Here is an 18,838-nt window from a genome sequence, read left to right on the forward strand (position 1 = left end):
TTTATTTCAATAATGACCTATGGTTGGTTGAGTTGATCGCAAAATCATAATGAAAAATGATTTAAATGTTAATATAAGTATTGATCACATTTTTTCTTGCGTTAATGCTGTATGAACACAGTGCAGCAAGGGAACAAATTACTTCATGGAACTTGCTTGCATGCCCTACTGCATACATACTATACAGCATAAATGCAAGAAAAACTACGACAAAACCTTAAATAAATAACACTTTCTTATAATTCACTATTGATTCTAGATTATAAACCTTAAATATGTATTCCAGTTGACAGGCAACTATGTGAAGAATATCAAGCATTCTGAAATCACGCAGCAGGATATAAAAGTTGCAATATGTGCAGATCAGGTAACACAGGTTATACAAAATCTTGAACATTACTGCCCTTTTACTGGTTGCCTTTTCTCAGTGTTGAGTTGTGAATTGAGCATTTACTTAATAATGTTCAATCTTGATGTAAAATCTATAATCTCTCTTTATGATATCTTTTCTATGACATAAGAGTCCTGCATTGATGATAACAGCATTTTTTAAGAGTTTAAATGCATCTTTTATTGATGAAGAAATGCTGATATATTGTCTTCAGGTGCTGATGGACATGTTTTCTCAAGAGGAGACTGAGGTTTCCCTGCCGCTGGTAGACGAGCCCACACGACGAGAGTCATTGACGTATGAGGACATTGTAAAGGACTTTATCCTGGAAGAGAACCAGTACTTGCACGACCTGAACATGATCATAAAGGTGTTTCGGGCTCCATTTGCTAGGCACTTTCCCAACAGCAAGGTAGGTTAAAAGATAATGCAGTCTAATATCTTTCCTTATAATCAGAAAAAATCCCCATTGTTTTACCATTATGTTAATGGGGAATATCTTGACTGGATTTTTGCAGCACCTATACAAACTCAATTGTTATTTTTTGAAATGGAAATTCTAAATTTCCAGACATGCCAAAATATTTCCCTATTATGAGTACAGTTCCTTTTACAAAATGGCTAAAATCGTTGATTAAAGTTGGAATTCATCTTGTAATAAGTTTGCAGCTTGGTCTGTATTTTATAGTTTTCTTCATGGGGAATCAGTTTAACAGATATAGACTTTGCTAAATTATTCCCAAACAAGTTTTTATTTAACCCAGGAGATTGCGTCACTGATTTTTCTCTGTTTGTAAACTAGGACCTGGAAAATATATTCTCAAACATCCTGGATATCTACCAGTTCACTGCGAAGCTACTCTCCTCCGTAGAAGAGCAGATGGAGGTCGCTGCTGAAAACGAGACCCCACAGGTCGGCATATGCTTTCAAGACCTTGCCGAGGTAAGCATGGGGAAGATGTGTTAGTCTTTGGGCTGTCATTTATGGGTCTTGTTTGTTAAGTTGACAGGCCTTGTAGAGGCTAGCATGGGGAAGCGATGTTAGTCTTATGTGCTGTCATTTATGGGTCTTGTTTGTTAAGTTTACAGGCCTTGTAGAGGTTAGCATTAGGAAGCTGTGTTAGTCTTATGTGCTGTCATTTATGGGTCTTGTTTGTTAAGTTTACAGGCCTTGTAGAGGTTCACATGGGGAGGCTGTGTTAGTCTTATGTGCTGTCATTTATAGGTCTTGTTTGTTAAGTTTACAGGCCTTGTAAAGGTTAGCATTAGGAAGCTGTGTTAGTCTTATGTGCTGTCATTTATGGGTCTTGTTTGTTAAGTGTACAGGCCTTGTAGAGGTTCACATGGGGAGATGTGTAAGTCTTATGTGCTGTCATCTATGGGTCTTGTTTGTTAAGTTTACAGGCCTTGTAGAGGTAAGCATTAGGAAGCCGTGTTAGTCTTATGTGCTGTTATTTATGGGTCTTGTTTGTTAAGTTAACAGGCCTTGTAGAGGTTCACATGAGGAGGCCGTGTTAGTCTTATGTGCTGTCATCTATGGGTCTTGTTTGTTACGTTTACAGGCCTTGTAGAGGTTCACATGGGGATGCCTTGTAAGTCTTATGTGCTGTCATCTATGGGTCTTGTTTGTTAAGTTAACAGGCCTTGTAGAGGTAAGCATTAGGAAGCTGTGTTAGTCTTATATGCTGTCATTTATGGGTCTTGTTTGTTAAGTTTACAGGCCTTGTAAAGGTTAGCATTAGGAGGCCGTGTTAGTCTTATGTGCTGTAATCTATGGGTCTTGTTTGTTAAGTTAACAGGCCTTGTAGAGGTTCACGTGGGGAGGCTGTGTTAGTCTTATGTGCTGTCATTTATGGGTCTTGTTTGTTAAGTTTACAGGCCTTGTAGAGGTTCATGTGGGGAGGCTGTGTTAGTCTTATGTGCTGTCATTTATGGGTCTTGTTTGTTAAGTTAACAGGCCTTGTAGAGGTTCACATGGGGAGGCTGTGTTAGTTTTATGTGCTGTCATCTATGGGTCTTGTTTGTTAAGTTTACAGGCCTTGTAGAGGTTCACATGGGGAGGCTGTGTTAGTCTTATGTGCTGTCATTTATGGGTCTTGTTTGTTAAGTTTACAGGCCTTGTAGAGGTTCATGTGGGGAGGCTGTGTAAGTCTTATGTGCTGTCATCTATGGGTCTTGTTTGTTAAGTTAACAGGCCTTGTAGAGGTTCACATGGGGAGGCTGTGTTAGTCTTATGTGCTGTCATCTATGGGTCTTGTTTGTTAAGTTTACAGGCCTTGTAGAGGTTCACATGGGGAAGCCGTGTTAGTCTTATGTGCTGTCATCTATGGGTCTTGTTTGTTAAGTTTACAGGCCTTGTAGAGGTCCGCATGGGAGGACCGTGTTAGTCTTATGTGCTGTCATCTATGGGTCTTGTTTGTTAAGTTAACAGGCCTTGTAGAGGTTCACATGGGGAGGCCGTGTTAGTCTTATGCGCTGTCATTTATGGGTCTTGTTTGTTAAGGTTACAGGCCTTGTAGAGGTTCACATGAGGAAGCCATGTTAGTCTTATGTGCTGTCATTTATGGCTCTTGTTTGTTAAGTTAACAGGCCTTGTAGAGGTTAACATGGGGAGGCTGTGTTAGTGTTATGTGCTGTCATTTATAGGTCTTGTTTGTTAAGATAACAGGCCATGTAGAGGTTAGCATTAGGAAGCCGTGTTAGTCTTATGTGCTGTCATTTATGGGTTTTGTTTGTTAAGGTTACAGGCCTTGTAGAGGTTCACATGGGGAGGCTGTGTTAGTATTATGTGCTGTCATCTATGGGTCTTGTTTGTTAAGTTTACAGGCCTTGTAGAGGTTCGCATGGGACGGCCGTGTTAGTCTTATGTGCTGTCATCTATGGGTCTTGTTTGTTAAGTTAACAGGCCTTGTAGAGGTTCACATGGGGAGGCCGTGTTAGTCTTATGCGCTGTCATTTATGGGTCTTGTTTGTTAAGTTTACAGGCCTTGTAGAGGTTCACATGAGGAAGCCATGTTAGTCTTATGTGCTGTCATTTATGGCTCTTGTTTGTTAAGTTAACAGGCCTTGTAGAGGTTCACATGGGGAGGCTGTGTTAGTGTTATGTGCTGTCATTTATAGGTCTTGTTTGTTAAGATAACAGGCCTTGTAGAGGTTAGCATTAGGAAGCCGTGTTAGTCTTATGTGCTGTCATTTATGGGTTTTGTTTGTTAAGGTTACAGGCCTTGTAGAGGTTCACATGGGGAGGCTGTGTTAGTCTTATGTGCTGTCATTTATGGGTCTTGTTTGTTAAGTTTACAGGCCCTGTAGAGGTTCACATGGGGAGGATTTGTTAGCTTTATGTGCTGTCATCTATGGGTCTTGTTTGTTAAGTTAACAGGCCTTGTAGAAATTAGCATTAGGAGGCCGTGTTAGTGTATGTGCTGTCATCTATGGGTCTTGTTTGTTAAGTTAACAGGCCTTGCAGAGGTTCACATGGGGAGGCTGTGTTAGTCTTATGTGCTGTCATTTATGGGTCTTGTTTGTTAAGTTTACAGGCCTTGTAAAGGTTAGCATTAGGAGGCCGTGTTAGTCTTATGTGCTGTAATCTATGGGTCTTGTTTGTTAAGTTAACAGGCCTTGTAGAGGTTCACGTGGGGAGGCTGTGTTAGTCTTATGTGCTGTCATTTATGGGTCTTGTTTGTTAAGTTTACAGGCCTTGTAAAGGTTCACATGGGGAGGCTGTGTAAGTCTTATTTGCTGTCATCTATGGGTCTTGTTTGTTAAGTTAACAGGCCTTGTAGAGGTTCACATGGGGAGGCTGCGTTAGTTTTATGTGCTGTCATCTATGGGTCTTGTGTGTTAAGTTTACAGGCCTTGTAGAGGTTCAGATGGGGAGGCTGTGTTAGTCTTATGTGCTGTCATCTATGGGTCTTGTTTGTTAAGTTTACAGGCCTTGTAGAGGTTCGCATGGGAGGCCATGTTAGTCTTATGTGCTGTCATCTATGGGTCTTGTTTGTTAAGTTAACAGGCCTTGTAGAGGTTCACATGGGGAGGCCGTGTTAGTCTTATGTGCTGTCATTTATGGGTCTTGTTTGTTAAGTTAACAGGCCTTGTAGAGGTTAGCATTAGGAAGCCGTGTTAGTCTTATGTGCTGTCATTTATGGGTTTTGTTTGTTAAGTTTACAGGCCTTGTAAAGGTTCACATGGGGAGGCTGTGTTAGTCTTATGTGCTGTCATTTATGGGTCTTGTTTGATAAGTTTACAGGCCCTGTAGAGGTTCACATGGGGAGGATTTGTTAGTCTTATGTGCTGTCATCTATGGGTCTTGTTTGTTAAGTTAACAGGCCTTGTAGAGGTTAGCATTAGGAGGCCGTGTTAGTCTTATGTGCTGTCATCTATGGGTCTTGTTTGTTAAGTTAACAGGCCTTGTAGAGGTTCACATGGGAAGGCCGTGTTAGTCTTATGTGCTGTCATCTATGGGTCTTGTTTGTTAAGTTAACAGGCCTTGCAGAGGTTCACATGGGGAGGCTGTGTTAGTCTTATGTGCTGTCATTTATGGGTCTTGTTTGTTAAGTTTACAGGCCTTGTAGATGTTAGCATTAGGAGGCTGTGTTAGTCTTATGTGCTGTCATTTATGGGTCTTGTTTGTTAAGTTAACAGGCCTTGTAGAGGTTAGCATTAGGAGGCCGTGTTAGTCTTATGTGCTGTCATCTATGGGTCTTGTTTGTTAAGTTAACAGGCCTTGTAGAGGTTCACATGGGAAGGCCGTGTTAGTCTTATGTGCTGTCATCTATGGGTCTTGTTTGTTAAGTTAACAGGCCTTGCAGAGGTTCACATGGGGAGGCTGTGTTAGTCTTATGTGCTGTCATTTATGGGTCTTGTTTGTTAAGTTTACAGGCCTTGTAGATGTTAGCATTAGGAGGCTGTGTTAGTCTTATGTGCTGTCATTTATGGGTCTTGTTTGTTAAGTTAACAGGCCTTGTAGAGGTTCACATGGGGAGGCCGCGTTAGTTTTATGTGCTGTCATCTATGGGTCTTGTTTGTTAAGTTTACAGGCCTTGTAGAGGTTCACATGGGGAGGCTGTGTTAGTCTTATGTGCTGTCATCTATGGGTCTTGTTTGTTAAGTTTACAGGCCTTGTAGAGGTTCACATGGGGAGGCCGTGTTAGTCTTATGTGCTGTCATCTATGGGTCTTGTTTGTTAAGTTAACAGGCCTTGTAGAGGTTCACATGGGGAGGCCGTGTTAGTCTTATGTGCTGTCATTTATGGGTCTTGTTTGTTAAGTTAACAGGCCTTGTAGAGGTTCACATGGGGAGGCTGTGTTAGTCTTATGTGCTGTCATCTATGGGTCTTGTTTGTTAAGTTTACCGGCCTTGTAGAGGTTCAAGTGGGGAGGCTGTGTTAGTCTTATGTGCTGTCATCTATGGGTCTTAATTGTTAAGTTTACAGGCCTTGTAGAGGTTCAAGTGGGGAGGCCGTGTTAGTCTTATGTGCTGTTATTTATGGGTCTTGTTTGTTAAGTTTACAAGCCTTGTAGAGGTTCACATGGGGAGGCCGTGTTAGTCTTATGTGTTGTCATCTATGGGTGTTGTTTGTTCAAGTTTACAGGCCTTGTAGAGGTTAGCATAAGGAAGCTATATAAGTCTTATGTGCTGTCATTTATGGGTCTTGTTTGTTAAGTTTACAAGCCTTGCCGAGGTAAGCACGAGGAAGCTGTGTTAGTTTTTTGTGCTGTCATTTATGGGTGTTGTTTGTTAAAGCTTAGTCTATTTTTAGCCAAGTCTACATGAGCGAAGTCTGTTTTTGGTACTGCAGTTGATTTTGTGAATTTCTCTCCCTTGTTCATGTTGAAAGGCCAAAGGCCATTTTTAGCTCTATTGGCCAGTGTGTCGTTCGCGCATCCATCTAAACACAATTGGTTGTAGATAGTTTGTTCAAATTATGACCCTGGGGTCATTACTGGCCACACTCAAGGGTTCACAGGTTTGGTATACTTAAATTGGGAATGTTTGAAAATCTTTTTGTCTGAACCAGCTATGCAGACCCTTGCTATTTTGAATAAGGCATAATTTAGTGATCAGCTACCATGGTTGTTCAAATTATGCCCCCTCAAAACTGGTACTGCCCCGGGGGTCACAAGTTTCCTAGAGACTTATTTAAGAAATATTTTCAAAATCGTCTTGTTTTAAACCACAAGGCTCATATCTTTGATATTTGTTGTGGAGCAACATATGATGACCGCCTAGAAAAACCGTTGAAATTATGCACCTGGGGCCAAGCTGGCTGGCCCAACCCCTTTTGACCAACTCTATATTTTTAAAGCTACAGCAATGAAATTTGGACCATGTCAACAGTTTTGCATATGAGCATAAATGTTGTCCTCGGATGACCTTGACTTTGACCATTTGACCAACTTTTTAGCTCACCTGAGCACAAGTGCTCAAGGTGAGCTATTGTGATTGGTCTATGTCGGGTGTCGGTCATCCGTCATGCGTCGTGCTGCGTCAGCAATTGGTTATAATCATCTTCTTCTCCTAAACCCCTTGGACAATTTTGATGAAACTTCATAGGAATGATCCTTGTTTGGTGCTTTTTCAAAATTGTTCAAAGAAATGAATTCCATGCAGAACTCTGGTTGCCATGGCTACCAAAAGGAAAAGTGTCAACAATTGGTTATAATCATCATCTTCTAAACCGCTTGGACAATTTTAATGAAACTTCATTGGAGTGATCCTTGGTGGGTGCTTTTTCAAAATTGTTCAAAAAAATGAATTCCATGCAGAACTCTGGTTGCCATGGCAACCAAAAGGAAAAAATAAAAAAAAATTTTTTTGGCAAATTCTATCAGGCCTTGTGCTTAAATATTTGGTGTGTAACATTGTCTATTGGTTATCTACCATGTTTATTCAAATAATGCCCCTGGAGAAAAATTGGCCTCATCCAGTGGGTTACAAGTTCATAATAAATACATTTTGTTAAAATTTGATAGTTATGTCAAGTTTACTCTTGAAACAAGGGCAGCAAGTCTTGCTATATGGCTATAACTTTCTATTTTTAGTAACAAGGGAATAGATTTTAAATTTTATTAAGTCTTCAACATAGTCACTTCTAAGGTAATTATTGTTCTATTTTTAGGTTCATAGATTAAAATAATTATTATACACTTTATTCTTTAGAAAAAATTCATTTTTACTTAATGATAAATTTAATAATCATACTTTTCCATTGAACTTCATGTATATTATTGTAAACTTCATGTAGATTATTCTAAGCTTCAATATTATCTTCTGTGTGAATAGTGAATAAGCCTTATACAGAAAAATTTGATTAACAATATTTGAAGGATGGTGATGTTGTCCTAGATGGAAGAAGCAATAATAGAATATGAATGTGTTCTGCTCTTTGATTTTTAGAGCTTAAGGCAAATTATTTAAATTTTATTGGATGGTGAACTGTTTGTTGTTTGTGTATCTATACTAAAAGTTCTTTCAGTGTGCAAGCAATTTAACATAGTTTAGTCAGTGTGCAGGCAATTGAACGAAGTCCTGTCAGTTAATTGTGTATCTATACTAAAAGTTATTTCAGTGTGCAAGCAATTTAACATAGTTTTGTCAGTCTGCAGGCAATTGAACAAAGTCCGGTCAGTGTGCAGGCAACTGAAAAAGTCCTGTCAGTGTGCAGGTATCTGTACCAAGTGCTGTCAGTGTGCAGTCAATTATCAGGTCCTGTCAGTGTGCAGGCAACTGAACAAAGTCCTGTCAGTGTGCAGGTATGAGAATCAAATTCTATCAGTGTGCAGTCAATCATCAAGTCCTGTCAGTGTGCAGGCAGCTGAACAAAATCCTGTCAGTGTGCAGTCAATTGACAAGTCCTGTCAGTGTGCAGGAAACTGTGACAAGTCCTGTCAGTTAGCAGGCAACTGTGACAAGTCCTGTCAGTGATTATCCAGGCAACATGTTTGACCAGAAAGTTTTTCAATATTCTTTGAGAACAAATATCAAGCTATATTGATTACAAAGGTTAAACTCTTTTACTCAGGTGAGCGATTTAGGGCCATTATGGCCCTCTTGTTTATTTTTAAAGCTACAAAAATGAAATTTTGACTATGAGTACAGTTTTGAAAGCAAGTATATTTTTTTTCGTCAGATGACCTTTTTTTACATTAAGAAATAAAGTATGGCAAATAATAAGGAGTGTTAAAACTGTGTAAGTCATATGTGCTCTCATTTATTGGTGTTGTTTGTTTAGTTTACAGGCCTTGTATAGGTTAGCATAAGGAGGTTGTGGTAGTCTCAAGTGCTGTCATTTATGGGTCTTGTTTGTAAAGTCTACACACCTTGTCAAGGTTAGCATGAGGAAGCTATGTTGGTCGTATTGCTGTCATTTCTGGGGCTTGTTTATTAAGTTTATAGACCTTGTAGAATGTTGAGGTAAGAACTGAGAAACAGGAGGGACAAGTTTTTTTCTGGAAATGGTGTACTTACTACTGGTCTTATCCTAAAGAAGTTGTATCCTGTGTATTAGTGTTTAAATCAAGCAAGTTAAAGAACCAAGAAGTCTATTTGCAGAGCTTTGATATCTTGAATCTCACTACAGTCGAAACTCGATGGCTTGATATTCTAGGGACCGGCCAAAATACTTTGAGCATCAAAAATATCGAGCCAAGCGAGATTGCTTACAGAATGTGATTTGAATTTTTTTTTTGACATTACAAAGAGTTCATTGTTATTTCCTACGCTATCTCCGCAAAGGAAGAGTATTTACTGGACATGATTATTGAACACACATCATACAGTTTGCAACATGACTTATTTACAGCCCAATATTTTTATGTGAATGTTGCCATATCAAAATGCATTGAAATTTATATATACATGGATTTCAAAGAGAGACAGAATTTAAAGTGATGGCATGTTTGCTCAAACTGTTAAACCATTTGAATTTGATAATAATTATAATACCAATCAAGCAATTTTAATCGATTAGGGCCTTGTGCTACATGTAAATGAAGCCAAGCAAACAAATCAAGGTGTGAAATTTTTACCTGAAGCTGCGAAAATGACTTCGACCAAAGCAAACAAAATAAAGTGTGAAATTCTTACTTACCACGAAAATGACATCGAGCGTGGAGAAATATTGACCCTCAAGATATCGAGCCATCAAATTGTATTTTATATGAACATAGAGTTTAAAACAAATTGGTTCTTTTAATTTGGTTCGAGCAAACGAGGATATTGAGCCATGAGATATCGAGCCAACGAGTTTGGACTGTATTTCTTCTACATCATACAATTTGTCAGCACACCATTTTTCTTCAGTGTATCTGTAAAATAAATTCTTAATAATAAATGAAGTCTTAATTGATGACTGTTATTTTGCAGGGTGAGGAGTTTGGGGTGTACAAGAAGTATGTTAATGATGTGATGACCCCCAATGGCAAGGATCGGCTCAACACCCTCCTACAGAGAAGGGACATCAGTGAAACTCTCATGGTACTGAGAAAGTTAACAAAGTTTCTGTCAAATAGTAAATTGGTCTTCTAGATTAGACAAATTTTCATTTTGCTATACTAGGGAAAATAATTTATGTTGACCAAAGTTTTTGATTTATCTAACATAGAAGCAGAGTGTGTGGAGTAAGTTCATTATATGTTCAACCTTTCCCACTGTGCTGCTATTAATGCTTTCTGACCTTATACTTCAGGGTTATGGGTGTGGCTTCAAGGATTCCATGAAGTATGTGTTACCAAAGCTGCTACTAGGGCCAATATACCACTGCCTACATTACTTTGAAGTTATTAAAGTAAGACATCAGCAGAGTATTTCATTTTCATTTTAGAATTACAAACGTAACATTTTGAAGCATTTAAAAGTATTTTTTAGTTGGAACTGACCGCAGAGAATTGCTTTTAAGTAGGTATGGCAACAAATACCCGAGTACTCGATGGATGATCCGAGTATATTTATTTACTACTGGAGTACTCGGATAAAAACAAAAAACAAAATTATTTTTAACTGCACTTTATGCACGATATACATGTACAGACTACATACAGACAATGTAACAGCACTGGTGCGTTGCCACCAAGACACAATGTACAGACCCTCTTATCCCCGCTACGTACATTAATCACCTTATCAAATTTAATGACAGTTGTTGTGAGGTTATAAAAACTGTCAACTATGGACTCATATTTGCAATTTGCACTGATGTCAATTAGTTTTGATAGCAGTACATCTCCTGCATAATTCTATTGTTTACCAATTAGAGACTTTAAACCAAAAAATTGACTCGCAAATTCTGGTTTATGAGTGTATTTTTACAATGATCATCACCATTGATTTGTGGATGTCTTTAATTGAGAATTATCCATATTTATAAGGTAAACATTAATATTATAGTATGAAGAAATTTCATTCTTAAATATTTTTTTATGGAGTCATTCAATATTTTTTTTTTGAAAGGGAATTGACAGCAATTGACAAAATTGAATGAAATGTACGGGGTAGAGTTAATCTAGAAGCATGCTCAATTATCTGCAGTTGAAACATGAATAGAAACAACTCCAAACGACTAGCAAGAAGAGCACCATCAATAGATGAATTATTTTTTTTAAGACAAAATCATGTGTCGAGGATGATTTTTGTTCTTTTTAATATCATTCAGTGTTGTTCATATGCTGATTTCATGACTTGTATTATTTTTGACAAGTATATTATTTCGCATGCTCTATATTTGTAGTGAGATATATTTATATTAAACACCAATTTAAGTTTTTTTGAGTTCATGATCGAAGGATTATCCGAGTACTTGAGTACCGATTTTACTACTCGTTGCCATGCCTTCTTTTAAGTATGAGATTTTGCTTTAATTTGGAAAGCGAGTCCAAACAGTCAGTTTTTGAAGAGCAGGGTCATGCCCTCATCTTTTATCTTTGAGTTTTACAAGAGTCCAGAGTCAGGTAAAAAGTGAATATGTGTGATTTTGCTGATATTGCTGTCAGTTCAACAAAATGGTTCATTATAAGTTAAGTTTACTGTAAAACGCCTTGTACCAGTTTGCCTGAATATACATGTGTATGAACCATTATTTATTCTCCAGGCATTGACAGCAAACAGCCCTAACGATGAGGACGGGGAGTGTTTGGAGCAGGCCAGTGGGCTCCTGTCCACTCTCAAATATTTGCTTGAGAACATCTTCGCTGGAAACCTTGCCAAGAAAAAACCCTGGTATGTTATCTGATTGCATAAATTTTCTAGATACTTTCAACATGCCTAGTTGTTGCTCCAGAAAATGTATTGCTGCTTGTATGCCTCACTGAACCACGATGTGTTTCAATGTTCAAGGATTGTTATTTGTACAAAATAGAGCGTATGTTTGACAGAATTTCTTTTCTTGTGAGAGCATATGTACAGAATATGCTGTTTTAATTTTCATACTTGAAAATATACATTAATTAAACAATGTTTGAGTCTTAAAGTATTCAATTCTTACTTGTTAACTTATAAGCAGATCTTTATCTAACTTTTGAAATTTTCAGATAATAATTACTTATCACATTGTTTGCTGTATTTTCAGGGAGACAACATTACGTATGCAGGGTCGGACTGGAAGGCAGGCCGTAGTTCAGAAGATGTCGGAGCTGCAAAAGAGCATCGACGGCTGGGAGGGACGAGACATATGGCAATCTTGTAGCGAGTTCATACTCGGTAAGGGCTGGGCAATCATGCAGCAAGTTCATAGTTGGTGAGGGCTGGGCAGTTATGCAGCAAGTTCATAGTTGGTGAGGGCTGGGCAGTCATGCAGCAAGTTCATAGTTGGTGAAGGTTGGGCAATCATGTAGCAAGTTCATAGTTGGTGAGGGCTGGGCAATCATGTAGCAAGTTCATAGTTGGTGAGGGCTGGGCAATCATGCAGCAAGTTCATAGTTGGTGAGGGCTGGGCAATCATGTAGCAAGTTCATAGTTGGTGAGGGCTGGGCAATCATGTAGCAAGTTCATAGTTGGTGAGGGCTGGGCAATCATGTAGCAAGTTCATAGTTGGTGAGGGCTGGGCAATCATGTAGCAAGTTCATAGTTGGTGAGGGCTGGGCAATCATGTAGCAAGTTCATAGTTGGTGAAGGCTGGGCAATCATGTAGCAAGTTCATAGTTGGTGAGGGCTGGGCAATCATGTAGCAAGTTCATAGTTGGTGAAGGCTGGGCAATCATGTAGCAAGTTCATAGTTGATGAGGGCTGGGCAATCATGCAGCAAGTCCATAGTTGGTGAGGGCGGTGCAGTCATGCAGCAAGTTTTAAGTTGGTGAAGGTTGGGCAATCATGCAGCAAGTTCATAGTTGGTGAGGGCTGGGCAATCATGCAGCAAGTTCATAGTTGGTGAGGGCTGGGCAATCATGTAGCGAGTTCATACTTGGTAAGGGTTGGGCAATCATGCAGCAAGTTCATAGTTTGTGAGGGCTGGGCAATCATGTAGCGAGTTCATACTTGGTAAGGGTTGGGCAATCATGCAGCAAGTTCAAAATGGGTGAGGGCTAGGCAATCATGTAGTGAGTTCATAGTAGGTGAGGGCTGGGTAATCATGCAGCAAGTTCATAGTTGGTAAGGGCTTGGCAATCATGCAGCGAGTTCATAGTTTGTGAGGGCTGGGCAATCATGCAGCAAGTTCATAGTTGGTGAAGGTTGGGCAATCATGCAGCAAGTTCATAGTTGGTAAGGGCTGGGCAATCATGCAGCAAGTTCATAGTTGGTAAGGGCTGGGCAATCATGCAGCAAGTCCATAGTTAGTAAGGGCTGGGCAATCATGCAGCAAGTTCATAGTGTGTGAGGGCTGGGCAATCATGCAGCAAGTTCATACTCGATTTCAGGTATTTTTTAGGCTCACTGTGCCAACTATGAACCCATATTAAGCCTAAATACAAAATAAAGGCCCTTGATTGCCTTTTCTTTTACTGTTTTGTTTTTTATTGGCACATATTTTTAACCAGGTTTTCACAAAGAGAAACCTTTAGAATGACATGTGCCATTGTTCGGATGGGCCGGCAGGAGGGCTTGGACAAACTCACCTATAGTATCAATTAATTTTAGTTAGTGTTGACATTTTTCTACCAAACTTGGTATATGTGAAGAGTTTATGGAGACCTTTCATGTGATTGTGTTTGGGGCACCTAGGATCAAGGTCAAGGTCACTGTTGCTAAAAATAGAAAAATGGTTAGTACTGAATAACTTAAGTAAGGGTTGACATATTGTGACCAATCTCGGTATATAAAAAGGGGTTATGGAGACCTTTCATAAGATTGCATTATGGGCTAAGGGTTAAGGTCATTATGTCTCCCCCATTCATGGGGAGACATATTGTTTTTTGCCTGTCCGTCAGTCAGGCAGTCAGTCAGTCTGTCAGTCTGTACGTCACACTTCGTTTCCGCTCAATAACTATAAAACACTCTGACCCATGAACTTCATACTTGGTATGCTGGTTGGTCATGACGAGAAGATGACCCCTATTGATTTTGTGATCAGTAGGTCAAAGGTCAAGGTTGCGGTAAACTTGAGGTGAAAAAACGGTTTCCGCTCCATAACTAAAGATCCTTTGGGTCCAGGAACTTCATACTTGGTATGCTTGTTGTTCATGACTAGTAGATGACCCCTATTGATTTTGAGATCAAAAGGTCAAAGGTCAAGGTCGCTGTTTCCTTAAAGTAAAAAACGATATGTTGGTGGTGACCTTAGCCTTAAAAATGGTTTCTGCTCAATAACTAAGAAACGTTTGGAGCCAGGAACTTCATACTTGGTTTGCAAGTTAGTCATGATAAGTATATGACCCCTATTGATTTTGAGATCACTGATATTATGCAGTAGATGTTCACTATTAAATATGGGTGAATAGGCCAAACTTCAAGGTCACTGTTGGTTCCTCTACAGTCCAAAAGTACAAATTTCATGTCCATCATTGATTAATTCTCAGCACACAATTGGGGAGACAAGCGCTTTTTCAAAAAAGCAATATCTAGTTGTTACTAAAAACAGATAACCAGTTGGTACTGAATAACTTTAGTCAGGGTTGACATTTTGTGACCAAACTTGTAAGAAAAGTTTATGGAGGACTGCGTTAGGGCCCCTTAGGGTCAACGTCAAGGTCATCGTTGCCAAAAAATTGAAAAAAAAATTGAAACTGAATCTCACAACAAAGGCTAAAGTTCTTCTGTCAATCATTGAAAACCTGTTTTTTATCGCATTGCGGCGTTTCTTGTTTACTTTTTTATATGACTTTTTTTATTGCTTTTGACAGGCACATATAGCATCATTATTTTTTTCATTTCTGAGACAAAGGCTCATAAAGTGGAACACGCTGTCCTATGACAGCTCTTGTTTCATTTGGTAACTTTCTTAGCAAACACTGAAAGAAGCTTAAAGTTAACACAGGAAATGCTTATATACCCCCTTCATTTCATTTTCACAGACGGTGTGTTGATGAAGCACACAAAGGGGAAGAACACAGAGCGCCATGTGTTCCTGTTCGACGCACTGATCGTGCTGTGTAAGCAGAACCTGCGCCGGGCGTCCGTGTCTGGGCCGCAGGGGGAGTACAAGCTGAAGGAGAAGTTTCAAATACGCAAGATGGAGGTCCGTGACAAGGAAGACTGTGATGGTATGTAAGACAGGTCATACAGGGGAGTGATCTACACCATTGCTTTTATTTGACAATAAGCAGTTTTTTTCTCACAAGAACGTGGGCTTGTAGGACTACAGCATATACATGTGGCATAGTTTCAATACAATAAGAGACCTCATGTTGGAAAATACCCCAACATTTTGCAAAGAAAACTAAATTTGATGCTAGCATATAAAGTAATGTTAATATTAATTATTGGACTTGCAACTGTTAAGTGTTATCTTTAAGATATCACATAAAGGCTGAATTAAGTATAATAAGCTTCTTTTTTTATCTTAAGTTTGTGTTTCCTGCCTTGTAGGTTTTTTAACAACTTGGAACCATACACTAAACAAAGAATCAATTTGGATGGAGTTTTATTATTTCTTTTATAATAGTAAAGCCTGTTGAAGTGTACAAGAACCTTAACTATATTTCTGCAAATAACAGAGCCCATTGTTTCTGATTTTTTCTTGTTCGGAGCATAACCTGAAAACTACTGGATGGAATTTAATTATACTTCATACGATGGTTAAGCACAATGAGTGGGAGTTCAGTGTACAAAAACCATACCTCTATTTAAGCTAATTACAAAGTTATTGCCCTTTGTTACTTTTTCTTGTCTTTGCACAACTTTGAAAGTTTAGAATGGAATTTAATTTAAATTCAAGTGATGGTAAAGCACAATGAAATGAAGTGCAGTGTACATGAACCATACCTCTATTTCAGCTAATTACCGAGTTTTTGCCCTTTGTTACTTTTTCTTGTCTGGAGCATAACTTGAATAGTACTTGATGGAATTTAATTAAACTTCATATGATGGGAGAGCACAATGAGTGCAGTCTTCAAGAACTAGAACACCATTTTAGCTTATTACAGAGTTTTGCCCTTTGTTTGTTTGTTTCCAGAGCATAACTTTTGGATGGTATTTAATTAAACTGCTATGGTAAAACACAATGAGAGAAAGTGCAGTGTACAAGAATCATAACTCTGGTTCAACTTGTGTTGGGAATTGGTTCCAATTTTACTATCGATAATCAGTTCCACTCAAGTAACCGATTATCAATATTCAATAGTACAATTGTTTTTATAAAATACTAGATAGAATCTGAATTGTAGTTTCATTCATGCACATTATTAAACTCTGAATCATTATATGCATATACCTTATGTCTATGACTGAAGTAATTAAGTGTTGTTGTATAAAAAATAGTTCATTTTCTTGCTCATTGTGGCTTTCGTCAGCCATTTTGTTAAAGATAACATCTGAACACTTACTAATATTTTTTTCATTATTTTTCTTTTATTAATTTTTAGCTCGACTATTCGAAGAATAGGTGGGCTATACTACTCGCCCCAGTGTCGGCGTCGGCGTCCGCTTTAAGTTTTAGGGCAAGTTGGGATTTTCACTTATAAGTCCAAAACCCTACATTCAATTGAATTAATACTTCACACAGTTGTTCAGGGCCATCACATGATGAGGTTAGATAACTCCATATTATTCTTTACACAGATTATGGCCCCTGATTGACTATGGAACTTGTTAAAGTTTTAGGGCAAGTTGGAATATTTATTAATAACTTCTATATCCTTTGTTCAATTAACTTAATACTTCACACAGTTGTTCAGGACCATCCCACAATAAGGTTACATAACTCCATATTATCCTAAATGCAAGTTATGGCCCCTGATTGACTTAGGTTAAAGTTTTAGGGCAAGTTGGGATTTTCACTTAAAACTCCAATTCCGTTCATTCAATTGACTTTTTACTTCACACAGATGTTCAGAGCCATCACATAATGAGGTTAGATAACTCCATATTATCTTTTATACAAATTATGGCCCCTGATTGACTATGGAACTTAGGTTAAAGTTTTAGGGCAGGTTGGGATATTGTTTAATAACTTCGATACCCTTCATTCAATTGACTTATTACTTCACACAATTGTTCAGGACCATCACCCAATGAGGTTACATAACTCCATACCCTAAATACGAGTTATGGCCCCTGATTGACTTAGGTTAAAGTTTTAGGCAAGTAAAAGTTAAGGGCAAGTTGGGATTTTAATAAAAAAAACTTCTATACCGTTCATTAAATGCACTTAATAAAATTCAAAATTATTTACGACCATCTTACAACAAGAAACATAACTCCGTTTTAAGCCTAAATACAAGTTATGGCCCATGTTGTTTTTTTTAATTTCCTTTGAAAGGCATATTTGTATATTCTTAACCACATTTTCATAATGGGAAATCAAGTTATTTGAATGACTTGTGTCATTGTTTGGGCGGGCTGGTGGGAGGGCAGCATCAAAGTCACCTTATGTTTCAAATAATTTTAGTTAGGTTTGACATAAAGAGACAGAACTTGGTATTATTACATCGTTATTGTATTCTAAGTCAAAGCGGCGTAGTCGAGCGCGCTGTCTTACGACGACTCTTTTTTTTTTTCAATGATCGATTAAAACCAAATACAATTGATTGTTGCATTCAGGCCCAACCATTGAATCAATTTTCGATTATAATTGATCATCGGAACATCACTAAGTTCAACTACAGAGTTATTGCCCTTTTTCTTGTCTGCGCATAACATGAATTTAAAGGATAGAATTTATTTCAACTTCATACAAAGATTAAGCACAATGAGAGGATGTCCAGTGTACCTGAACATTAACTATTTCAGCTTACTACAGAGTTATTGCCCTTTGTTATTTTTAATGCTAGCAGCGTAACTTATAAATGACTTTATTGATTTTAATTAAACAACACACATTGGTTAAGCATGATATACTTACAACCACGATTTTTTTGCAGATTTTGATAATCTGCCTATTTTATTCTTACATTGGATGTTATCTTTTTAATATTTCCTTCACTATACAGCACACCGTGTTATTTTCTAATTTTTTATAATTATCCTTTTTTTTGCACCCGCAGCACCTGTTAAAATACCTACATCACATGCCGGGTGCATGTTTTAGTATGGTAGCATCAGATGAACGCAGTGATACCCGTTCCACTGTGTTGGCTACCGCTGAATATAACCCCGCCATGTCACAGTGATACCCTTACCACCGCGTTGGTTACCGCGGAATATAACCCCACCATGTCACAGTGATACCCTTACCACCGCGTGTGGAAATGCAATGTACAATAATCTCAAAGTGATGGCCTCTCTTCAAAAAAATGTTAACCATTCTTGTGACCAGGCAGCATTCAAGGTTATTCGTCACTCCTCAGACACCTCAAGTTTGTTTATCGATTTGCCCATAATGGTTAGTTCTGACCCCTGACCTAAGTCCGATATAAGACCAAGCAGGGTCGTAGTTTATTCAGTTCATAGGAATAGTGTTGTATGTATGGCTTTGTCTCACAAAGAGAAGTCGTTTTCCAAAATTTACTCTCATTCTATCCAATATGATGAATACTCCAGAGATTCTATATTGTTTAATCAATACTGTGAACTTAAGTATAAATTATAATTAGTAAAATGTAAATGTCTTATTTTAACACTCATCATACAAAAGTTTTAATAATATGCTCATCTCATATGATATACTGCTTAAGCTTAGTGGCCCATATCAATAAACAACACCACCAATATGTACATGACACTCACAGCTACATGTACACATACAAGTTTATGGAACTGAATGATCTAAATGGCTGTAACGCTCAACTCACGACTGGTGACTGTGTAACTGGTAACTGTGGTTCCTGCATATAACAATTATGAACACAGTAAAAACACACGTTAAAGGCTACTCAAAATCAGCTGCTATCTTGAAATATTGTAGACGAGTAGAATTTACCAGGA

General features: G+C 38.2%; 1 protein-coding gene across 1 annotated transcript in view; it reads left to right on the forward strand.

Moving 5' to 3' along the window:
• Window positions 1-18,838, forward strand: part of LOC128208799 (son of sevenless homolog 2-like) — a 32,765-nt gene that overhangs the window by 2,366 nt on the left and 11,561 nt on the right. The window contains exons 4-11 of the mRNA XM_052912400.1: window positions 287-367; window positions 606-803; window positions 1,194-1,334; window positions 9,755-9,865; window positions 10,077-10,175; window positions 11,475-11,602; window positions 11,952-12,082; window positions 14,830-15,018. Of these exons, the coding sequence (XP_052768360.1) occupies window positions 287-367; window positions 606-803; window positions 1,194-1,334; window positions 9,755-9,865; window positions 10,077-10,175; window positions 11,475-11,602; window positions 11,952-12,082; window positions 14,830-15,018 (1,078 nt within the window). The remainder of the gene's footprint in view (window positions 1-286; window positions 368-605; window positions 804-1,193; window positions 1,335-9,754; window positions 9,866-10,076; window positions 10,176-11,474; window positions 11,603-11,951; window positions 12,083-14,829; window positions 15,019-18,838) is intronic.

Source organism: Mya arenaria, chromosome 11 (assembly GCF_026914265.1).
Source record: "Mya arenaria isolate MELC-2E11 chromosome 11, ASM2691426v1".
NCBI classification, from domain to species: Eukaryota; Metazoa; Mollusca; class Bivalvia; order Myida; family Myidae; genus Mya; species Mya arenaria.